Source organism: Myxocyprinus asiaticus, chromosome 2 (genome assembly GCF_019703515.2).
Source record: "Myxocyprinus asiaticus isolate MX2 ecotype Aquarium Trade chromosome 2, UBuf_Myxa_2, whole genome shotgun sequence".
NCBI lineage: Eukaryota > Metazoa > Chordata > Actinopteri > Cypriniformes > Catostomidae > Myxocyprinus > Myxocyprinus asiaticus.
Window position 1 is genome coordinate 65,669,364 of NC_059345.1, and position 26,246 is coordinate 65,695,609.

The window sequence follows — 26,246 nt, forward strand, 5'->3', positions numbered from 1 at the left end:
GCTATTTATTTTATTTTTATTTATTATTTCATTTAATGGTCAGAATTTGACTGATACTAAACATACAGTTCTGATGTTTATTTAGCTATTTATTTTATTTTTATTTTTTCTTTATTTTAATGGTCAGCATTTCACTGATACTAAACAGTACTGATGATTATTTAGCTATTTATTTTATTTTTATTTTTTCTTTATTTTAATGGTCAGCATTTGACTGACACTAAACAGTACTGATGATTATTTAGCTATTCATTTTATTTTTATTTATTATTTCATTTAATGGTCAGAATTTGACTGATACTAAACATACAGTTCTGATGTTTATTTAGCTATTTATTTTATTTTTATTTTTTTCTTTATTTTAATGGTCAGCATTTGACTGACACTAAACAGTACTGATGATTATTTAGCTATTTATTTTATTTTTATTTATTATTTATTTTAATGGTCAGAATTTGACTGATACTAAACATACAGTACTGATGTTTATTAAGCTATTTAGTTTATTTTCATTTATTCTTTATTTTAATGGTCAGCATTTGACTGATACTAAACAGTATTGATGATTATTTAGCTATTTATTTTATTTTTATTTTTTCTTTATTTTAATGGTCAGCATTTGACTGACACTAAACAGTACTGATGATTATTTAGCTATTTATTTAATTTGTATTTATTATTTATTTTAATGGTCAGAATTTGACTGATACTAAATATACAGTACTGATGTTTATTTAGCTATTTATTTTATTTTTATTTTTTCTTTATTTTTATGGTCAGCATTTGACTGACACTAAACAGTACTGATGTTTATTAAGCTATTTATTGTATTTTTATTTATTCTTTATTTTAATGGTCAGCATTTGACTGATACTAAACAGTTCTGATGATTATTTAGCTATTTATTTTATTTTTATTTATTATTTCTTTTAATGGTCAGAATTTGTCTGATACTAAACATACAGTTCTGATGTTTATTTGGCTATTTATTTTATTTTTATTTTTTCTTTATTTTAATGGTCAGCATTTGACTGACACTAAACAGTACTGATGTTTATTAAGCTATTTATTGTATTTTTATTTATTCTTTATTTTAATGGTCAGAATTTGACTGATACTAAACAGTACTGATGTTTATTTAGCTATTTATTTTTTTATCTTATTTTTTATTTTATTTTAATGGTCAGCATTTGACTGATAGTAAACATACAGTACTGATGTTTATTCAGCTATTTATTGTATTTTTATTTATTCTTTATTTTCTCAGTGTTCATTACTAGAATTTGTTGACAATGTAAATAAATAATGTCAAATATTATTTTGTAAAAAATTTTCAAGAAAGAAAGCAGCCTTCTGAGTAACTTTGCATAGTCATATCAGTGCATAATCGGTGCACAATCCACATAGAGAAGATCTGTTTTCATTCCAGCTCAAAAATTAGCTATATCGGCCACCATATCAATAATCGGTGAATTTCCCCCCTCTAAAATTGGTATCGGTCTCAGAAATCCCATATTGGTCAGGCTCTAATATATATATATATATATATATATATATATATATAAACCATAATATACATTTTATATTATATTAGCTCTTAAATGTTCAGGAGTTTGGTGCTCAGTCTTACCTGCTGCTTTATAAAGAAGCCATCCTCCTGTGATAGTCTTCAGCTTTGGATAAAGCAGGTTGAGTTCATCATATAACTGAAAATGGAACAAATCAGAACATTGAACGAGATTTGCTTTTCATCAAAAGTCAACAAACATGGCCGCCAGCAGCTAATCAAATTTCAGCAGCTAATAACATCAAATCTGAATGGCCGACTATTACGAAACTTTACATATTCATACATAGTGTCAAAATGAGGCTGTGTACCAAGTTTTGTGAGAATCAGCCACAAGGTGCCACTATAACAAGAATATTTACATTTTTGCTAATAACTCCATCCGAGCACATTAAAATCAAAATTGTTTTTTCCTCTAAATCCTTGCATCAAGTCCTACAAAATGCATATCTCTGTTTTATTTCAATTTATAAAATGTTTCTGCTATTCTAATTTTCTGAAATCCCTACCTTTTCTAACTCCTCGTATGGCGTTCATTCAGATCTTCACCAAACTTGGTCCAGGTCAGTGCTAGACTGTGCAGGCAAAAAAATATCAAAATAATTTTGATCCATTAAATCATCTATAATATCCAATCCGATATATTTGACTGGTGTGGCCCACAGGATAAGAAATCCTAAGGTTTTCAGCAGTGTATGAATGCATATAAATGTATTTGAAGAAACATGGTACACTGACAATGTCTTCTGAGTTTTATATTATTAGTTTGCAGACAAATCTGTGATTTCCAAAATGATTATAGATAATCAAATGTCACCTTAATTTTTATATATCCTAAAAATATTGAAAACATTTGTCAAATTGCCAGACATGATTAAATATATTGCTTTCCAATTAAACTGATGAGACAATATTGTTTGTTTTAATATAATATATTAAATAATATTTCCATAAAGACACTTATTTAGTGATGACATAGGAATAATAAAATAAACACATATGTCCCCTAAGTACAAGTATATAACTGATGTAACCTCACACCAGGCTCATAAGCAGTGGCAACTTTGTCATTGCTGCACTGACTTCTGAGTAGTAGGCTAATCCTACTTTACTGTACTCTAACACATTGTCTGCAGTAATACGACTATTTGGTCTGCGTATTATTGATTCACTGTCGTATTACTGTATTATTATTTGTTCAAATGTCATTATATGAGTAAAATAATTTTTGCAGGCCCACATAACATTCTGCAACAATAAATATATTACAAATTTATTGTCGCTAAGTCCTTGTTCTACTTCCATTCTATTCTATTTACAAAAGGATTGTTTATATTTCTCAAATGTATATTTGATACTGACAAACAAGAGCAAAAGACATAAAATAACCATCTGAATACAAATGTTTTATGTGAAACATCTAATGCCTAAGAATTTTGCACAATACTGTATAAATACATTTCCGACATAACATGCTCAGCTTTCTTTTCCAAACAAAAATAAAATTTAGGTTACTACTGTAAATTAACCCCACATATAGACATTATCAAAAGATCTGAATAAAGGTTTAAAAAGGTTTAAAACGTTTAAACTGGCTTTTTATCAACTTATTTGTGAAGAAAAATATATTAATGTACTTAGCTCTTCATGAGTTATATTTGCATCAAGACTGACAATCTTCTGGCCTAAACCAGCCTGTATATGCACCACCTGCTCTGTTCCCTTAGGTGTTCGTTCATATTGACGTGGTATAAGGTAGAAAACTACATCTAATGGCTTCAACAATTTAGATGGCACAGGGCTCCTTGCAGGAAGATGACGTTTGCCCTTCCCTTTGGAAAAAAGTCCTGGAAAGGACCTATTTGGGAATGGGAATAAATATAAATTAAGCTTAATAGAAAATGTTGCAACATGTAAATTATGAAAGCACTGCATACTGAAAGCATTCTGAATATAGGGCCTACATCTGTATATAATTGTGTCAGTACATGACTGCAATGTTGATGGAGCTGCATCCAAGTCTTTAACTCACTGTTACTCTTGTGTATACAGCTAGAGCAGTGACAAAATGATTTGATACAATTGTTTGATTTGCTGAACCTTGTCATTTCCAACTGAAGAGTAGGTCTTGGTGCCTGGTGGGCTGACTGCCCACTCTGACCTCCCTGACCTTCTCCCTGACACAGGAAGTCAAAAGGGACACTAGGTGCCTTGCAGCTTGCAAAACATCAGATTGACTAGTCTGTAAACAAAATTTAACAGGACACAGCTTACTATTGCATCATATTTTTCACTTGCATCCTACATCTTACAATAGTATTCAAAAGTTAATACTACATAAAAAAAAAAAAATACAACACAAACAACACAGCATGATAAAATGCAAACTGAATCACCTAACAAGATTTCCATTCATTTAGAGCATATCATTTCCAGTATTTCACTTCCATTTTCTCTAAACTATTATTTGTATGTGTCAGTTATACTGTATGTTATTAGTCTTCGAAAATCATCCTTTCGTCCAAGATCACCACAATAATAGAGTAGTTTTCATGCAGGATGAAAGCAGCGTAAAAACAAGGCATTAGTTGCAAATACATGTGATTATCACAAATACATGTTTTGTTATATAGTAAATTAATTATGTAGTCTTCTGTCTATTAGATGTCAGTAAACTCTTTTTGCTGGTATAGCTCAACACACATATGTAGCAAAATTGCGAGTTATCTATCACATTTATACTGGACACACTTTGCTGAAACTAGTGAAAACTCTGAATATCAGATCATTTATATGTTAAAAAACTATATTCTAGACTCAACTCCTGTTGCTTTTAAAAAGCCCAAAACTGCATCTTTCATTGGTGTTCTCCCATGCTTTTTAGGCAGAAGTGTTTCTAAAGACATAATATTAATTTCCATTTCCTGCAACTTTGCCTGCATTACTTGCCTTTCATTGTTATAAGCTGTACAATGTATAAGGATGTGTTCGACTGTTTCTAGCTCATTGCACTTACTACACATTCCTGTGGGATGCTTATTGATTTTATGTAAATTGGCATTCAAACCTGTGTGTCCTATACGAAGTCTGGAAATTACTGAATCGTCCTGTCTTCTTAATGCAGAAATCAAATCTTCTGTTCCCACATTTTTCTGAATTTTAAACAGATGCCTCCCCTTAACCTCTCATTCCCATAGAATTTGGCAGATGTTATTTACTGCTTTACGAATACAAGTCTTGGCTTCTGATTTACTCATATTGATGGTAATCTCTACATTACAGCATTTAAGTGAGTTCTTTGCAAGTTTATCTGCTACGTCATTACCCTCCATGTGCAGGAAACCCAAAGAAATGTGATGGAAAAACCTCCGTTACTTAACCTATATAATACTGGCGAGATTTCAAATATAAAATCTTGTCTACTATCAGAATGGCCAGATTGCAAGCTTACCAGGGCTGCAAGAGAATCTGTACATATAACTCGTCTCTCAACATTCATATCCTCCACCCACTGAAGAGCAATGAGAATTGCAGCTAATTCCACAGTAAATGCAGATAAGTTGTCTGATGTTCTCTTTCTGATAAATACCTGATATTTAGATACAAAAACGGCTGCTCCAGTTTCCCCTGAGATTAGACCTTTGGATCCATCTGTAAAGATATGCATCATGTGGCTGTACTTATGTTCCATGTACTGCTGTACAACGTATTCTTCTGAGAATAGCTCATTTTTCTTAGTTTCTTGGAGTAAATTAATGTCTATGCAAGGCATTGGAAAAAACCATGGTGGAATTGTGGGCAATGGCACAGTTTGGCTATAATTACTATGGTCCAATCCCATTGACTGGGCTAATCTAGTCCCTATCCATCCAAGACTTTGGCTGTTGCCTCGAGTATGTTCCCAGCATTCATCGAACACAGACTTGGTAGGATGTACATCCTTGTGCCCTTTAATGATACCCAATAGCCCATGGAGAGCTGTTGTCGTCTCAGTTTTAGCGGCATTTCACCCATCTCCACTTGCAAAGCTGCTACTGAAGATGTTCTGAAAGCTCCACAGCATATTCTGAGTGCCTGATTCTGCACTAAATCAATTTTCTTTAGAAGTGTCTTACATGCTGAACCATAAGTCATGCAACCATAATCTATTGAAGATCTAACAAGGGCACAATAGATGTTTCTGAGTGAGTTGCAGCTTGCACCCCATTCGCATCCTGCCAGGCATCTCATGACATTCAGGGCTTTCTTGCATTTTGTTACCAATTTCTCTATATGCATACCGAATGTGAATTTTTTATCCAGCCATACTCCCAAGAACTTAATCACTGACACCTGCTCAAGTGGATGGTCATAAAGTGTCAAACCAACTGGAATATGTTTCTTTTTTGTGAAGCATATAACTTGGGTCATTGCTATAGACAACCGGAATCCCCATCTCATAGCCCACTCGTCGACTTGGTTTATTGCTGTCTGAACTTTGTTAGCTGTGAATACCACATTCCGCCCTCTCTTCCACAATGCTCCTCCATCAGCAAATAATGATCTTCCCATATTAGTTTCTACCTGACTAAAGATATCATTAATCATGTTATTAAATAAGAGCGGACTACACACACTTCCCTGTGGTGTTCCATTTTCAATCTGATACGTACTAGAGTAAGATGTTCCCACCCTAACTTGAATTGTCGGATTGAATAAAAAGTCCAATACCCAATTATAAACTCTACCTCCAATACCCAAAGATTTCATTTTTATTAAAAGACCATTGTAGAGCTGAGGAGGGCGGGGCCGGGCTGGAATGAGACACACCCGGTCCCCAATCAGCCTGATGGGGCGCGCGAGGGATAAAGGTGGCCGGGGACGACAGTTCGAGAGAGAGAGAATTATAGACAGCTGTACTGAGTGTTTATAGTTGTGTGTTTTGTTTAAGTTGTTTATTAAATTATTATTATTTAAGTTGTCAAGCCGGTTCTCGCCTCCTCCTTTCCACTGAACCCCCTTACAACCATCTTCCACAGCATATCATAAGCTTTATCTGTATCGAAAAACACAGCTGTGACAGTTTCTTTACAGATCTGAGTCTTTCTTATGTCAGATTCTAGGCAAAGCACTGCATCCATTGTAGTGTGACCACAACGGAAACCTTTTTGGTGTAATAATACAAAATAATACTGTCAAAGTCTGCCTCCCTCATTTTCTTCAAGGACTCTTATTTTGAAGTTTTCCACTGGACTGCATTTCCCATAGTTCACTACCCTAATCACTTCCGTCTGTTTCTTATTATCCTGACCTGTATCCTATTCCCCTATTAGTTCCTTTTGTATAAATGTCCTCTAGTTATATCCACTCCTTTGTCAGTCCTTGAAGTGTTATGTTTAAGAAATGTTACATTGTACATAGTTTTTGATTTTAAGATTTATTGTTGGTTCCAGCATGTTTAATTAAAGGATCTAAAGATTCCACTCCTGTGTCTCCTGTCTTCCTCTTCACTCCTAGACTCCCAACGTTACAGTTAACCTATTAACTATCATTCTTTCCATGAGTTTACACAAATTTGAAGTTAGTGCTATTGGTCTGTAACTAGTTGCTTCTGAGTGCTCTTTACCTGGTTTCTTGATTGGAATAATTATTGAGTGTTTCCATGATGTGGGTAGTGTTGTTGGTCTTCTTAACTTCCGCCAACCACTAAAGTGCCTGGTGATTGGCCAAGAGAGAGTTTGATTACATCGATCATTTGCTCTTCCTTGCATTCCCAGATGTCACCCTTGAATTTTGCAACCTGAATTTCCCAGCTCAGATTTAGCATCTTGAATATCGAGAGCTGAACTTTACGACTTTAAATCCACCACTTGAATAATAAAAACTTGAATTTCACAACCCGAATTCCAAATATTTAAAATTAGCAGCAAAAAGTTTCGATAACATTAAATTACACCCAGTCTTTTTTCAAGATCATGAATTGAGGCTTTTTCAAGTTCTGGTGATATAAAAATTACGCCATATAAAATGCTTAAAAATTGCTACTCAAAACAATGACCAGGAAGAAAACACATTTTATGACAATTTCCTTGTCTTATTCACTACTTAACATCGTCAAAAGATCATAATCTAAACGTAAAGCAGTGGCGTAGCCAAGGGTGGCCCACCCCACCCAGAATATTTGGGATGATTCTTTAACTTCAAATATATATTTATAAAATAGTTTAAAAATTCATAAGTGTGAAAGAATTGTTTGAATGTGCCTCTGCTGTTGAGGAAAATTTGGTAAAAAGAAATATTTGGGGCAAAAAATTGGCCCATCCATTTCTGTTGAGGCCCACCCAAAAGTAATTTCCTGGCTACGCTTTGACGCAAAGCACATAGTATTGCGTCAAAATTTCCCATAGAAAATCGTTAAAAAGGAAAAAAATAACATCAGTGGCCTTGGTTGAAATAAGAAAACTGACTACAAATGAATGGATGACTCAATTAAATGCAATGAGTTTAGGTGAGTTTTTTTTTTTTTTTTTCTCTCTGAAGAGAAACCAAGCCACATCAAGCGTTTTCCTTGTGCACTTCTAGGAATGGCTGGATTAACATAAAAATATTTCTTACCATGTCATTTTTCTTAGCAGTAGATCGTGTTTGTGACAAGTGGAGTGAGAGAAATTTGTTTCTCATTGGGCATTGTTTTAGTCCATTACACAAAGGCCTATATCAAAATATCAAATATTTTTCAGGTATTTCCCATAAGGCTTCACTTGTAAATGAAAGGGGAAAAAATGCAGAAAAAACATTTTAAGCTGTTTTGTACATAATAATAATAATAATAATAATAATAATAATAATGATAATAATACAAGAAAAAAGTCCCCCCTTTCTGATAGCACTTAAATCATTAAAACATTAAACTACTAATATTTCTACAATTCTTACAATTAGAATTCTTCTCATTCTTACACACCTCTGTAGGTGAGAGCGGGGCACAAACTAACACTTTTTGGTTTTCTTAAGTTTGTGTAAATGCACTTGAGGATCAAAGTATTCTTATTTTTTCACATACATTTTACACATGTTTGCTACACATATGTGGTCTTGTTTCATGAATACAGCATATACTTTTTTTTTTCGCCATCTACCTGGAAAGAAGGAAAGTGAAATGTTACAACGTGCCCCATAGGTGGGACAGGTTATACACAGGTGAGGGGCACATTTATTGTAACATGACCAAATTAATTAGATCAGATACAATTGTAAGAGGGGTATTTTAAGCTGTCATGAGTGGACTCAAGATGGCGCCGAGTATGGCTGCTGCGTTGCGAGCTCCGACACAACTTAGCAATGGTTTGTTTGTTTTGTTTACAATTCTTATGTTTCTTGTCTTGGATGTTGCCTGCCTTATTGTCTACGACAGACAAACACTTTTGGACATTGGCTCAGCGATCTCACACCGTAAACCGGACTTCACATTCCTCAATGCCGACCCGCTGTTTACAAACACGCAAGCGGAGCCCTTTGTCTGGGCAGCACGGCCGCGGAAACGCAGGAGGAAAAGGGGAAACAGAGCCGGCGTTCTCATCAGAGTAAGACGCCGCGCAAATCGACCCCCGCTACCCACTATTCTACTGGCAAATGTTCAGTCTCTGGATAACAAGCTCTGCGAGCTGAAAGCGCGGATCTCTTTCCAACGAGAGACGAGGGACTGCTGCGTTATCTGCCTTACGGAAACTTGGATGTCTGCGGAGATTCCAGACTCAGCCATTGAACCCGCGGGGTTCTCCATGCTCCGAGCGGACAGAGCGAAAGACCTCTCAGGTAAAACTAGAGGAGGTGGTGTATGTTTTATGATCAACAAATCCTGGTGCGATCAGAGGAACATACATTCTATCAAGTCTTTCTGTTCTCCTGATCTGGAATTTCTTATGCTTCTGTGTCGACCATTCTGGCTACCGAGGGAATTCACAGCGGTCATTATCACTGCTGTGTACATCCCCCCACAAGCCGACACAGACCGGGCACTCAAGGAACTGTATGGGAGTATAAGTGAGCAGGAAACCGCGCACCCTGAGGCCGCGTTCATTGTGACCGGGGACTTTAATAAAGCCAGTTTAAAATCAGTCGCACCAAAATATCACCAGCACATTAGTTTCAACACACGAGGGGACCGGGTTTTGGACCATTGCTACTCTCCGTTCCGGGATGGCTACAAATCCCTCCCCCGCCCACCATTTGGAAAATCGGACCACTCTTCCATTCTGCTTCTGCCTGCTTACAGGCAGAAACTGAAACAGGAAGCACCCACCCTCAGAACGATCCAGTGCTGGTCGGACCAATCAGACTCTACGCTACAAGACTGTTTTGATCGCACGGACTGGGAGATGTTCCGGTCCGCCTCTGATGACGACATCGAGCTTTACGCTGATAGCGTAATGTGTTTCATCAGAACGTGTGTAGAGGAAGTGATTCCGACCAGAACTGTGCGAATCTATCCGAATCAGAAGCCGTGGATCAACAGCGATGTTCGCGCAGCACTTAATGTGCGGACCTCCGCTTTTAATTCCGGGAACGCGGAGGAGCATAAACAAGCCAGTTATGCCCTCCGAAAAACTATCAAAACAGCAAAACGCCAGTACAGGAGTAAGATTGAAGGACAGTTTAACACCACCAACTCTAGAAGCATGTGGCAGGGAATTAACATCATCACGGACTTTAAAGGGAATAAAAACTCCGCCATGAACACCGCTGCCTCTCTCCCAGATGAGCTAAATACTTTTTATGCTCGTTTCGAGGGAAATAACACCGCCCTCGCGGAGAGAGCTCTCACGGCCGAAGCTACAGAGGTTAGTTCACTCTCCGTCTCTGTAGCGGATGTAACCCGATCATTCCGACGGGTGAATATCCGCAAAGCCGCGGGTCCAGACGGCATTCCGGGCCGCGTCATCAGAGCGTGCGCGAACCAGCTGGCTGGTGTTTTTACGGACATTTTCAACCTCTCCCTCTCTTTGTCTGTAGTCCCCACATGCTTTAAAACATCCACCATTGTGCCTGTTCCAAAACAATCGAAAATAACTTGTTTAAATGACTGGCGTCCTGTTGCTCTGACCCCCATCATCAGCAAATGTTTTGAGAGACTAATCAGAGATTACATCTGCTCTGTATTACCACTCAATCTTGACCCGCTGCAGTTTGCTTACCGTAACAACCGCTCCACTGATGATGCCATTGCATCTACAATACGCACTGCTCTCTCCCACCTGGAAAAAAAGAACACTTATGTGAGAATGCTGTTTGTAGACTACAGCTCAGCATTCAACACCATAGTGCCCTCCAAGCTAGATGAGAAACTCCGGGCTCTGGGCTTAAACAGCTCGCTGTGCAGCTGGATCCTGGACTTCCTGTCAAGCAGACGCCAGGTGGTTAGAATAGGCAGCAACATCTCCTCATCACTGACCCTCAACACTGGAGCCCCGCAGGGCTGTGTTCTCAGCCCACTACTGTATTCCCTGTACACACATGACTGTGTGGCAACACATAACTCCAATGCCATCATTAAGTTTGCTGATGACACGACGGTGGTAGGTCTGATCACTGACAATGATGAAACAGCCTACAGAGAGGAGGTGCACACTCTGACACACTGGTGTCAGGAGCACAACCTCTCCCTCAACGTCAGTAAGACAAAGGAGCTTGTGGTGGACTTCAGGAGAAAAGACAGAGAACACAGTCCAATCACCATCAATGGAGCACCAGTGGAGAGAGTCAGCAGCTTCAAGTTCCTGGGTGTCCACATCACTGAGGAACTCACATGGTCCGTCCACACTGAAGTCGTTGTGAAGAAGGCTCATCAGCGCCTTTTCTTCCTGAGACGGCTGAGGAAGTTTGGAATGAACCGCCACATCCTCACACGGTTCTACACCTGCACTGTGGAGAGCATCCTGACTGGCTGCATCTCCGCCTGGTACGGCAATAGCACTGCCCACAACCGCAAAGCACTGCAAAGGGTGGTGCGAACTGCCAAACACATCATCGGAGGTGAGCTTCCCTCCCTCCAGGAAATATATACAAGGCGGTGTGTGAAAAAAGCTCGGAGGATCATCAGAGACTCCAGCCACCCGAGCCATGGGCTGTTCTCACTGCTACCATCAGGTAGGCGGTATCGCAGCATCAGGACACGCACCAGCCGACTCCATGATAGCTTCTTCCCCCAAGCAATCAGACTTCTGAACTCTTGATCTCCCACGATCAAAATACATCATCCCTGCACTTTATTACTCTTTTATCTCACACCGGACTGTCATAAATTATATTACTGTCATTATATTATGTCTCTCTTAACAACTGACTATCAACCGACAGCCTGAATGTCAATACAGTACAATACTGTACATTCTATATATATACTTTTTTTCATATATATTTTAATTTTTATTGAATAATGTGTATCTATATAGTATCTATATAGTAAAAAACAAAAAAACAAAAAAAAAAAACAAAAACAGCATATTGTATACTGTGCAATGTATGTTATTATTGTATATTGTTGAGTGTAATTGTGTATAACAGATGTTTAAATTGTGTTGTGTTAATTTGATGTTTTAAGTTGTGTAATTATGTATAACAGATGTTTAAATTGTGCTGTGTTAATTTGATGTTTTAAGTCGAGTTTAATTATGTATAACAGATGTTTAAATTGTGTTGTGTTAATTTGATGTTTATTGTAGATTGGCGTATGTCTCATCACTGTCACGACTGCTATGTTGATCGGAACTGCACCCAAGAATTTCACACACCATTGCACTTGTGTATATGGCTGTGTGACAATAAAGTGATTTGATTTGATTTGATTTGATTTGAAAGCCACAGCATTGGCCGAAGTAATGCATGGATTAGTGACACACAAACGCACACACACTAAAGGAGAATTATGTAAGCTGCATATCTGACTGCATTGAATTTAATTTTGTTCTAACAGATTTTAAAGTTTGCCTCATTTTAAATAAACTCTAAAAACAGATGAAAATCAACTTTAGTTAGAATTTTTACTTTTGCTTCTGTAAAATGAACTTTTCTTCCAAAGATTATTTTATTTTTATTTTTTTTTATTATTTTTTTGCAGCAATTTTTTTCTCTTCACAGTGTTGATATGGCAACAAATAAACAAATTAAGTTGTCTAACCAGTTTGTGTGGAAACGTTTGAACCATGTGTGTTACAACTAGCCCCACCTAAACTTCCACACAACACACTTGCAATCAAGACATTTGGATAAAAACTGAATTTCTATAATTTTCAGGACACTGTCTCGCACATCTACGACCACAAGAGTCTTGTGATTGACAGTCTGACAGTCAGGTTTCTTAAAACTTTACACTGGATGCTGCTGATCGCAGTAGACTGCTGATGTTTGCGTGTCATGCCTTAGTTGCCCTCATGGGTGGTATTTTACCTGAGCTTTGATGATTAAAGTCCACCATACAAAGAGTGCAAATAAATGTCCTGTCCCGCGTTCACGTGTGTGTGAAAGATCATTTATTTATGTTCATTAATGTCGTGTCAAATGTTTATTTTACTTTATATTGTATAGTGGATATTGTTAGTATTATTTTTATCACCGTTACTTGGTGGTTCTTTACCGTTGTTTTAACCCTCATGTTGTGTTCCATTTTGACCCAAAGAGGATTTTCTTTTGCCTGAAAATGCTAGTTAATGTTATCCTATTGGACTAAAACTTACACACAGGGTATCACCTTGTTACACTTATTGCTTATAAATCTCTCATTATGCCATATTATCACAAAATATTGGATTCAATCTTCATGTGCTTGCGTTTTTTGCAAACATAAAGGCATTGGACCTGTGCACGTGCACATACACACACACACATGTGCACTAACACACACATTTGCACACTCATACACAAACACACACGTTGGTGCAGCTAACATTATGAGGCCTCTCCACAGACATAATGATTTTTATACTGTATTTATAACTATAGAATCTATCCCCTAACCCTACCCCTAAACCTAACCCTCACAAAAAAACTTTCTGTATTTTTACATTTTCAATAAAACATCATTTAGTATGTTTTTTAAGTGATTTGAATTATAGGGACACTAGAAATGTCCTCATAAACCACATTTATAGCATAATACCCTTGTAATTACCAGTTTGTAACCTACAAACTGTCCTCGTAAACCAGTTAAACCTGCCCACACACACACACACACAAACCAAAACTACAGCTATGCAGAGCACACATTTGCAAGGCACATGCAAAAAGCTATTGTCAGCCATGTTTTGCATGTGCCTTGCAAATGTGTGCTCTGCATTTGAAACACACAATGCTTGATGAAAGAAAGATCATCAAAGAAAGATTCTATTGGAGTGGGGTCACTCTGGGGCAAAGATAGTTCTGGTTTGTGAGTGTGTGTGTGTGTGGGCAGGTTTAAGTGGTTTACGAGGACTTTTTTTTTAGGTTACAAACTGGTAATTACAAGGATATTATGCTATAAATGTGGTTTATGAGGATATTTCTAGTGTCCCTATAATTCAAATCACTTAAAAAACATACTAAACGATGTTTTATTGAAAATATAAAAATACAGAAAGTTTTTTGTGAGGGTTAGGTTTAGGGGTAGGGGTTAGGGGATAGAATCTGTAGTTCGTACAGTATAAACATCATTATGTCTATGGAGAGTCCTCATAATGATAGCTGCACCAACATGTGGTGTGTGTGTGTGTGTGTGTGTGTGTGTGTGTGTGTGTGGTAATGTTGGATGGATGAATGGATGTTGGATGCAGTTCAGGGTAGGATAAAGTTAATCTCTGTGAAAAAGAAAGCATGTAATACTCAAAAGAGTTTGTGCGCTACGTGATCATGTGTGTGTTTGTGTGTGCGTGTGTGTTTGTGCACATGTATGTGTGTATGCCCACGTGCACAGGTTCGAGGCCTTTATGTTTGCAAGAACACATGCACATATGTGAACATGGACATGATGAACATGCTCCTGAACACTAAATGTTTCTCTTATATTTGGTGGCTTGTCATTTTTGACAAGTGTGACTTTGTGCCATTTTGTACAAAATAAAAGCATTTCAAAACAAACTTCCTGGTTAAACATTAAAGCACACTAGTGTGCTATATAGTACAGAATGTTTTCATATTTTGTTTAATATTGCCAAAATTATCCACAAATAATGCTTTTTTCACTCAAAAATGGAGGTGCAGAAGCTCAGGTGATTGATAATTTAGCTCCAAAAAGAAATACAAAACCTGTGCTAACTGAAAGAAAACAAGCTGAAAAAATGATCTTATCCAATATTTGGTGATAATATAGCATAACGAGAGATTTATAAGCAATTTTTAATTGGCCGGTTATTTTTTACCTAGAACACCAAATTAGGTAAAAAATTCAAGGGTTAAGAGAGAGATTCTTCCATTTTTTTTGTACCACATATGCTGTATGAGATTTAAATTAACCATTTGTGGTAGTGAATAAAAATATGATATGCTTATTACAAAAATGAATGGCATATTTATCACCAGCTTAACAACACAATATGTTATAAAAGAGCCTTTTTCTTTTATGTGTGGAGGTATTTTTCTGCATGATTTCTATTCCCTAATTTTTGTGTGTAGGGAAAATAATAATAATAATAATAATAATAATAATAATAATAATAATAATAATAATAATAAATAACCAACAAATTACTGCAGTAAATATAAGCTGCTGGAATTTTAGTCCCATTCCTCCAGACAGAACTGGTGTAACTGAGTCAGGTTTATAGGCCTCCTCCTGCTCACACATGCTTTTTCAGTTCTGACCACAAATTTTCTATTGAATTGAGGTCAGGGCTTTGTGATGGCCACTCCAATACCTTGACTTTGTTGTCCTTAAGCCATTTTGCCACAAATTTGGAGGTATGCTTGGGGTCATTGTCCATTTGGAAGACCCATTTGTGACTGAGCTTTAACCTCCTGGCTGATTTCTTGAGATGCTGCTTCAATATATCCACATAATTTTCCTTCCTCGTGATGCCATCTATTTTGTGAAGTGCACCAGTCCCTCCTGCAGCAAAACACCCCCACAACATGATGCTGCCACCCCCATGCTTCACAGTTGGGATGGTGTTCTTCGGCTTGCAAGCCTCACCCTTTTTCCTCCAAACGTAACGATGGTCATTATGGCCAAAAAGTTTGAATTTTGTTTCATCAGACCAGAGGAAATTTCTCCAAAAAGTAAGATCTTTGTCCCCATGTGCACTTGCAAACTGTAGTCTGGCTTTTTATGGTGGTTTTGGAGCAGTGGCTTCTTCCTTGCTGAGCAGCCTTTCAGGTTATGTTGATATAGGACTTGTTTTACTGTGGATATAGATACTTGTCTACCTGTTTCCTCCAGCATCTTCACAAGGTCCTTTTCTGGGATTGATTTGCACTTTTCGCCCCAAACTACATTCATCTCTTGGAGAAAGACTGCGTATCTTTCCTGAGCGGTATGATGGCTGCGTGGTCCCATGGTGTTTATACTTGCGTACTATTGTTTGTACAGATGAACATGGTGCCTTCAGGCATTTGAAAATTGCTCCCAAGGATGAACCAGACTTGTGGAGGTCCACAATTTTTGTTTCTGAGGTCTTGGCTGATTTATTTTGATTGTCCAATGTTGTCAAGCAAAGAGGCACTGAGTTTCAAGGTAGGCCTTAAAATACATCCACAGGTACACCTCCAATTCAGTATACCTATCAGAAGCTAACTGGCTAATTACCTAAAGGCTTGACATAATTTTCTGGAATTTTCCAAGCAGCTTAAAGGCACAGTTAACTTGTGAATGTGAACTTCAGACCCACTGGAATTTTGATATAGTCAATTAAAAGTGAAACAATCTGTCTGTAAACAATTGTTTGAAAAATTACTCATGTCAAGCGCAAAGTGGATGTCCTAAACGACTTGCCAAAACTATAGTTTGCTAATATGAAATCTGTGGAGTGGTTAACAAATGAGTTTTAATGACTTCAACCTAAGTATATGTAAACTTCTGACTTCAACTGTAGCTTTTAGCAGCTTTAAACTAACAACTTCAGCATTAAGGCTCATCACAGCTGAAAAAAACATCAGACTGATTAATTACACAAACTCAAGGTGCTTACCTCTTACGGTAGTTTCCACATCGGAGAGGACATACTGTTCAAAATGGTGGTGGAGATTGCGGTTTCTATAGTGAAAGACTCTTGTACACCGACTAACGCAAAATAGGGAGGAATACCCCAACTTGGACAATTTTTCCACTGAGAAAATATGATGCATTTGACCAAAATGACATTAATTTCAGAAAGCTGACTAACACACTACAGCATCTCTGCTTGGGAGTGGCAACAGGTGATCGCACACGCTCCATCTCTCTCTCTCTCTCTCTCTCTCTCTCTCTCACACACACACACACACACACACACACACACACACACACACACACACACACACACATCCTTGTTTCTCCAAAAATGTTTTTCTGCATTGTTGAAGGCCACTGATGATATTTTCCCCCCCATGGATTAAGGTTCACCTGTCGTCTTAGTTTTATTAGATCTCAGTGCCGCATTCAACACTATCGACCATAATATTTTCCTCAATCATCTAGAATGTATGGTTGGCATCCAGGGTATGGCCCTCCAGTGGTTTTCCTCCTATTTAAAGAAAGGACATTCTCTGTAAATGTAGGTAATTTTTCTTCTACATCGGCTCAATTACAGTGTGGTGTCCCTCAAGAGTCGATTTTAGGACCCTTGTTATTTTCACTGTATATGCTTCCTCTAAGCTCTGTTTTTCAGAAGTACAGCATATCTTATCACTGTTATGCTGACGATTCCCAATTTTATTTCCCAGTGAGTGTAGACAAGAATTGTTCATCTGAGAATGCCCTAAATTGCTTCAAAGATATTAAACATTGGCTGTCAAACAATTTCTTACAATTAAATGAAAGCAAAACTGAAGTTCTGATTTTAAGTTCCTCCATGTCCTCCTTACCTGGCCTGGTTGCCCAGTTAGGTCCTCTGTCATCGAATGTACAAGATCATATCAGGAGTCTTGGAGTGATTTTAGACTCCTTGTTACTTTTCAATAAGCAGATCAGTGCTGTTGTCAAGGGTAGCTTTTTCCACCTGGGATCTATCACTAAAATAAAACATTTTCTTTCCCATAAAGATTTGGAAATTGTGATCCACTCACTTATTACATCAAGGCTAGACTATTGCAACTTATTGTACAGTGGTCTGCCCCAAACTGCATTATCCCACCTACAGCTAGTTCAAAACGCGGCAGCTAGGCTTTTAACAGGGTCAAGAAAGAGGGATCACATTTCCCCGGTTTTAGCATCTCTACACTGGCTTCCAGTGAAATTCAGGGTCGATTTTAACATTCTGATTTATGTCTACAAGGCACTATTTGGTCTCGCGCCCCAATATATCAGTGACCTTCTACACCCTTACTCCCCCACCAGAGCACTTAGGTCTTCTGAGTAACTTTTATTAAGGGTTCCTCATTGTCGCTATACATCTAAGGGTGACCGTGCCTTTTCTGTGATAGGTCCTAATTTCTGGAACAGTCTCCCTTTCCATGTGAGGTCAGCTTCATCATTAGCCATATTTAAATCTTCTTTAAAAATATATTTATATTCTGTAGCTTTTGAATAGATCATTGAATAGTTTGAAATAGATAAATGCATGATGTTGTATTTTAAATGTTTTTATTTATTTTATTATGTTTTATATTTAACTTTAAATCAATCTGTTTTTAAATGTGCACTATAAATAAAGGTTGACTTGACTTGACAATAACTTGTTAGAAGCAGCCCAAGCCGTGATACTAGTTCTAAAGTGAATTACTAACGGAGGCTTGGACGTATCATTTGGTTTGAACTAGCAATGGCAGATTCTGTTCCATCACGTAAGAAAGTAGTTCCATGCACAAAAGTGTTTTTTATGACCGTACTCAGTTTTTCCTTTTTTTTTTTTTTTTTTACATTTACTTGTTTATTGAATTTTTGTATATAAGCAATACCACCCCCACAATCTTGCTATATGGCCTTAAATCAGCACTGCTGTGATTACCTATGGACCCCAGCCTGCGGCCAAATCACATCAGTGCTGATGTAGGGCCATATCGCACTCTCGCTCATGTGATATTCCTTAAGTACAGTAGGCTATACGACAGCACACGCTGAATACAGCCAAGTAATGTCTGAATTCCACACCATACACTGAGGTCTAAAACCCCAGAGCTTTAAGTGTAATAGCCAAATTAACTGGTTTTATTCCAGCAAAAATGTTTGGTTTATTTAAAACAGTTTGGTAACATAATATTGACATTATTGGTAGTAATGCTACCAACAGTTAGACGTGGACATGTGCAGTTAAATTTATATGGTACCCTATTCCAATGTTAATGCAATCATCCATGCGATTATCTAATCAGCCAATCATGTGGCAGCAGTGCAGTACATAAAATAATGCAGATATGGGTCAGGGCAACCATCAGAATGGGGAAAAAATTTGGACCGTGGCATGATTGTTGGTGCCAGACGGGCTGGTTTGAGTATTTCTGTAACTGCTGATCTCCTGGGATTTGTTGATGAGAGAGGTCAACAGAGAATGTCCAGACTGGTTCGAACTGACAAAGTCTACGGTAACTCAGATAATTGCTCTGTACAATTGTGGTGAGAAGAATATCATCTCTGAATGCTATTCTGAGATGCGGGTTGGTTCTGTTTTGGTGGCACGAGGGGAACCTACACAAAATTAGGCAGGTGGTTTTAATGTTGTGGCTGATCGGTGTATATACAGTATATTAATAATAATAATAATAATAATAATAATAATAATAATATATATATATATATATATATATATATATATATATATATATATATATATATATATATATATATTAGTATTTAATCAATATCACACAAGCAAGAGTGCTGTTGTTCCTAAAGCCAAAATTTCCAAAACCAAGGTTGAAAAGTTAATAACTTTGGCCCATGCACACACCCTAGCAGTGTATTTGTGACTGGTTCCACTGGCCAGGACTAGAAGGGGATGTTATACATTTCTGCCAGAAATGTGAAGTGTGTCTAAAGACCACGCTGACAAGACCACCGGCGAGCCCATCTCGCTATCATAGTGGTACCCTTCGAAATGGTCAGTGTGGACATTTTAGTGCTACTGCCAAATTCCGCCTGGGTCACAAATATATATTGGTAATAATTGACTATGTTAGTTGTTACCCATAGGCTGCCACCCTAAGGAGGGCCACCTCTAAACACTTTTCTAAATGACTGTTTCTTCTGTGGATGGCACAGTGGTAAGTAATGTCACCTCACAGCATGAAGATCTTGGGTTCGAGTCCCAGCTTTTCTGTGTGGAGTTTGCATGCTCTCCAAGTGCTGCTGTAGGTTACATCCAGGTGGGTTTTCTCCTACCCACAGTCCAAAAACATGCAGGTTGTGTGTACTGAAAACTCTAAATTGACCATAGTTGTGAGTGTGTGAGGAAGTAGTTGTCTGTATGTGTTAGACCTGTGATGGACTGGTATCCTGTTCACCTGTTCCTTATCTTCGGCCCAAGGTAGCTGGGATAGGCTCCAGCACCACTGCATAGAATAACCGGGTATAGAAAATGGATGTATGGATGTTTCTACGATTCAGCTGGGTTGGCTTCCTGAGGGAGATCCTAATGGACCAGTGGACTTCCTTTGTCTCTTGGCTAATGGTGTGTCAGCTATTGTTTGTGAAACAACTGTGCACCTTTGTTTATCACTCATAAACAGATGGACTCATTGAGCAGTTTAGTAGACCCTCAATAGAATGAAGAAGAAGGTGATGGCTGAGGACATGACTGGGACCTCATGCTCCCATATGTTCTTTCTGGAGTCAGAGAAGAACCGCAGGCTTTGACCAGCTTTATGCATTTTGAGTTGTTTTTGGGGTGACAACCCTGCAGTCTCCTCAGTGTCATGAAAGAGGCATGGGAACCACAACACTCTCCACACTGCTCTCTCTCTCTCCATACATTGAGCATGTATGGTACATGAGGGAGCGGATTGGCAAGGTGATGCCTATTGTCCTTCTTAGGCAATCATTGCAGAACTGGCAATTGCCATATGGCTTCAGGACCATCATAATTGGGCGTGACCACTGGCTATCCACTTCTTCAACAAACTGATATTGTGCAACTGCTCATGTAGAAGAGCTATAGTGGATTTACATGTATTTTTAATACAGTTTTATGGCCATGATTATACTACAGTCATTAGAGTTTTTTATGTAAATGGCTTATGACTTTCTGACTGAGTTTTGAATTTTGTTGCAAGTGATAACACAACACATCCATGTACTGTTATACACTCAGGCTATTTGATTTGCATAGGAAAAAGAACAAGGAGTCACTGCATTGTTTTGTTTTAACACACACGAAAACACATATACACATACTCATTTACCATAAACTGAGGTTACACACAGTTGGTAAATGTCATCATGATTAAGAAAAAAATACAAAGAGGAGGTCACACAATTAGCTCAATGTTTTGAGTGATACATGCACACTTGATGGGAGGAGCTGAAGAACAGATCCAGAATATCAGAATGAACTGATGAAGGAAGGAGACACAAACACAGAGGAATTAAGAGAGAAACAGACACAACTAGAGTAAGAGAAACTCTCAGGATCTTTCATTTAACCAGACCTGTTCTTTACTCATCTTACTGTTTTATTCAAGATTATTATGTGTTATTATTTATAATTATAGTCATCATATGTAATTTATATATATATATATATATATATATATATATATATATATATATATATATATATATATATATATATTGAATTGATATCATGCTTTCACGTCTGAGATTTTTATGATCTGTATCTTCTCAGAAATGGAGCGGAACACATTTATCACGCTTATTTTCTCAGGTAAGTGTGTGTGTGTGTGTGTGTGTGTGTGTGTGTGTTTCCCTTTTTTACTAGGAATTAATATCATCAGTATCATTGCTGTGAATTGTGTGAATTTGTCTTTATATTTTTCTCTTCTCAGCTGTCTTCAGTTTATCTGCATGTGTTCCACATCAGTATCACTTTGTGAATATGCATTTGACCTGGACTGAAGCTCAGAGATACTGCAGAGAGAATTACACAGATCTGGCCACCATCAACAACAAGAATGACATAGAAGAGCTGCTGAAGAGTGTGAATGATGATCAGGTTCAGTATGTCTGGATTGGGCTGCAGAAGACAATCAGTTATAAATGGAAGTGGTCTCTGGGTGACCCTGCGTTCTACACAGGAAATGATTCACAGTATCGCAACTGGGCACAGGGACAGCCTAATGGTGATGATGACTGTAGTAACATGAATCCTGGACAATGGAATGATTATGAATGTAATAACAGCTTACCTTTCATGTGTTACAGAGGTGAGTGCAGCAGTCTGTGGAGTAAATGTGTGCTGTATCTCTCTCTTAAACATTGCTATTTTCTTTATATTTTCTTTTTTCTTGAATACAATGAAAAAAAAGAGCAGTAACAAATGTAATGTATGAAATGATCATTAAACTTTATGTATTACTTTATTATTTCATTTGTCTATTAATCGTAAATCAATAGCAGTGAGACCTTTTTATTTTCTCATAAAGACAGCAGTAAAGAATACATCGCTGTAAATCAGCCCATGACTTGGAGAGCTGCTCAGAATCACTGCAGGGAGTTTTACACAGATCTGGTCAGTGTGAGGAACCAGACTGAGAATCAACAGATTGAGAAGATCAGGAATGATGCACACATTACATCTGCAGTCTGGATCGGTCTGTTCAGAGACTCATGGGAGTGGTCAGATCAGAGTAACTCCTCATTCAGAAACTGGAGGACAGGTGTACCTGATAATGATGGGGGGAATGAAAACTGTGCAGTGGTTTGGGTCAATACAGACCGTGGACAATGGGGGGACGTGACTTGTAGTTTCAAATATCCCTTTGTCTGCCATGAAGGTGAGTAGATTCTCTATTCAACAGCATTAAATAGCATCTGCAAGTATAATATATGTTTGCATAATGATTTTAATCCATCTTCATCTCACCTCTATATTTTGTTTTTGGTCTGTTTTGTGTCCAGATAAACTGGTTTTGATTAAGCAGAATCTGAGCTGGCCAGAAGCTCTGAAATACTGCAGAGAGAATCATGTGGATCTGGTGTCAGTTCACTCCGAGCAGATTCAGCGTCGGGTGATGAATGTGGTTCAAAAGGCTTCCACTGCTGAAGTGTGGTTGGGTTTACATCACTACTGCGCCATGAACATGTGGATCTGGTTGAGGGGGGAGGTTGTGTGCTATCAGAACTGGGCTGCAGGTCACGGGACAGGAGTGGACTGCAGGGATGGACCGAGAGTTGGAGCAGTTCAGTCTGGAGGAGATCATCGCTGGGTCAGCCTTCCTCAAACTCACAAACTCAACTTCATCTGCACCAACTATGGTGAGTTAGTGTGTGTGGTTTACGAGGACAGTTTTTAGGTTACAAACTGGTAATTACATGGCTATTATGCTATAAATGTGGTTTATGAGGACAATTCTAGTGTCCCTATAATTCAAATCACTTAAAAAACATACTAAATGATGTTTTATTGAAAATGTAAAAATACAGAAAGTTTTTTGTGAGGGTTAGGTTTAGGGTTAAATATATTTACTTATATTCAATTTTGGATATTTACATTTTTCAAATCTGTTTTTCTCTCTTTATGTTTTGCATGAAGACTGAATCAACAGGGTTCCCACTCTTTTCAAGGAACAATTTTCCAGGACATTTCTAGGACATTTTCTGTGCCCAACAGGTGTAATATTTAAGCAAAAAACACACAAGAGGTCATGATGTATGTTGTGGTTATTGAAGTGGACTCAGATCCACTTATTGTGGTTATAAAAGGATCCATTCATTTATTATTGAAAATTAATTCACATCCTGAGGTGTAAAGGCAGCATCACCACACTACCATTGAACTCATAAAAAAAAAACAAAAAAACAATCAGCAGTCTGACCGTAAACCGTTGTCTAAGGTTTACCACTCAGATGTTTTTGTAGTGAACATAACAGCAATGTTAGAATGAAAAAATCATATTTTTCACTATATCAATACTTAAACTATTTTGTTGGAGCAAAGTAGAGATTAAAGCAGATGAGCAGAGAATGTACGTAACAGGGCTTCGTTCATGACAGTCAACCACTGATGTTGTTTCACAAAGGTGCAGCCGCCGACAGTGACAAAACTAGGGATGCACCGATGTATGACCAAATTAAAACCATCAGCATATCAGTTATTGTCACATATTCCGGTCATCAAGCTTGGACTCTGTTTTATATCTGTGTTATATTTAGATACTCTGTTCTGTATTTGTTCTGTGTATCTGTGTAATGTTCTGGACACCACTAGAGGTCGTCATCCCTCTTTTCTGTTCCTTGTTCCTGTTTCCTGTTTGTATTCTGTTATGGGGTTTGTAGTCTGCTGTAGTTCTGTTTTGTTATTGGCCTGTGATGCAGTGAGATCCAGCAGATGGAAATGACTTCAATAAATCAGATGATTTGTAGAAGGAATAACAACTTTTAATTTGTAAAAATGAATAAATGAATAAAAATGAATGAATGAATGAATGAATACTGAATAAATGCGATAATACAGAAAATAAATGTTTGATTATAAATGTTAAGTAGATATATCATAAGGATATATCCAAGGACCACATCCTGGAATAAACGTAATAACACAAAGTCTTGTCTTTGTCTAATGAACTAAGTAAGTAAAATAGAAAAAAAAAAAAATTAACTTACAGAGAGTCAAGAAGAGGCCTCAAAGTTGGAGATCAGATGCGAAGAGCTAGAGAGTTGAGATGTTAGTCTAACACCCAGATAATTGTAAAGGTCTTTATACCCTCTTGGGACTGTGCCAGCAGGCATTTTCTTTCTAGGTGCAGAAAGTTCTGCACAATGATGTAATGACCCTAAGTGTCAGGTCAGGTGGTTATGGCTTATAGAAGTGTGAAACTTGTGGTTTGAGTGGAAAGATCGACTGTAGCTCCACTCGTACATTTGTTTCTGCAAACGACTCGTAAATTTACTTATCTCAGCGAAACGCGAGGACAGCTGTCCCGAAACATATCCTGTTATGTACTAGGTCTATGTCTGTTCTATGTCTGCAAATTTCTTAGAACAACAGCAGACATAAACTATGCTCTCTCGTTCCAGCACCTCATCAGGTCAAAAGAGTAATCGACAGGTCAAAAGTGTAACAAACTGATATACTAGAAGACCAAATGTATGCATTTGATCTCACGCATGCATTTAGTTCTCACTGGAACATTGGACACATAAGGCGTCAGTCATGGATATAATGATAGTAATACAGTGATGATATAGATGAATATAAAACTGAGTACATAAGTGTGAATATATGAATATGATTGCATAGCTTCTGGTTATAGTTTATTTCAAGCATAATATCAATAAGTAAAAAGTATCAAATATGGGAAAGACTCTAGCCACTTGCATCAGTCTGTTTGATTATCTGTTCCAGGTGTTTCTTGTTTGCTTGTTCTACTGTTTTGTATTTAAGTGCCCTGTTTTCAGTTCTGTTTGTCAGTTGTTAATGAATGTTCTGTGTACATGGTTGTGTGTGTGTGCGCGCGTCGTACAGTGTAAGTTTGCTTCTATCTGTTCTGTTTGTTCCTGATCAGATCTGGATTTACCCGTTCTGTATTTGGATTATCTCTTGTGTTTGGATTTTGCCTGTATTCTGGATTTACCCGTTTGGATTGACCTTTTGTGTTTTGCACCTGGATTACATGTGAGTTTTGAACTGTTTATGTTTGTTCACCCCCATCTGCACTTCAATAAACTTCAGCTTGCACTTGGATTCATCCCTCCTTTGATTACACCCAGCAATCATTACAGTTATAAGCATGAAAACACTGATATGAAAAACTGATGGTTGATTTATAATTAATTAGTAACACACTTTGTAAAAACTTAAATGCACAATCCAGAAATAATAATTGCCACAATATGTTGAAGAGTTGGCACTCATTGACAAATGTAATTATTTTTTGTTTTCTCATTCTCACGTTAATGCAAAAAAAAAAAAAAAACATTCCATAAATTTACCTATAGGCTGCAGGATGAGGGAAACCATCCAAAATGCTTTGAAACCAGCAGACTTTGACTTGTGTTCAACAGATCCAATCCATGATCAATGGAAATTATTTATTGTTCGAACAGTGAAAGAGCTTTTGTACCTCTTGTATTTTTAAAGCATATAACAAATTAATGTAAGGGGCAAAATATCGGTATTTTAGTGTATTTGTTCATTAGTGTGTTTCATGTAGTTGCTTATTCATTTATCTGTGTGTGCATAATTTGTGGGTTTGGGAAGAATGTATATTAGTCTTTTTAATGTCTTCATCTATGTAAACATTATTTTGTAAATTAAGCCTTTAAATAATCATATTGACAAATCCAGCAGATTTCTGTATTGATGGTGACATACGTTTCTCCTAAAGTTATATTCAGTTTTCTGAATATATATTACATTTAGGGTATTTTGTGTCGAGCATTTTTGAAATGTGTGTTAATAAATATCTGAAACTACACAGAGGTGTA

General features: G+C 37.4%; 1 protein-coding gene across 2 annotated transcripts; it reads left to right on the forward strand.

Annotated features, from left to right (window-relative positions):
* The first annotated feature begins 21,175 nt into the window (after positions 1-21,175).
* Positions 21,176-24,281, forward strand: LOC127456181 (macrophage mannose receptor 1-like). Of its 2 annotated transcripts, none has more exons than XM_051724557.1 (6): positions 21,176-21,252; positions 21,487-21,525; positions 21,647-22,024; positions 22,244-22,594; positions 22,719-23,075; positions 23,353-24,281. In XM_051724557.1, exons 2-6 carry the CDS (start codon positions 21,489-21,491, stop codon positions 23,355-23,357), a joined length of 1,128 nt encoding a protein of 375 aa, XP_051580517.1. In that variant the 5' UTR covers positions 21,176-21,252; positions 21,487-21,488; the 3' UTR covers positions 23,358-24,281. The 2 variants fall into 2 exon arrangements, with proteins under 2 accessions (XP_051580517.1, XP_051580508.1); XM_051724548.1 differs by having other exon boundaries at positions 23,366-24,281.
* Positions 24,282-26,246: the final 1,965 nt, after the last annotated feature.

Coding starts and splice junctions, on each gene's coding strand:
- LOC127456181 (XM_051724548.1), top strand. CDS start 21,489: ATGGAGCGGAACACATTTATCACGCTTATTTTCTCAG. Junction 22,025..22,243: donor ACCTTTCATGTGTTACAGAG/GTGAGTGCAGCA, acceptor TTTCTCATAAAG/ACAGCAGTAAAGAATACATC. Junction 23,076..23,365: donor CTTCATCTGCACCAACTATG/GTGAGTTAGTGT, acceptor CTGAATCAACAG/GGTTCCCACTCTTTTCAAGG.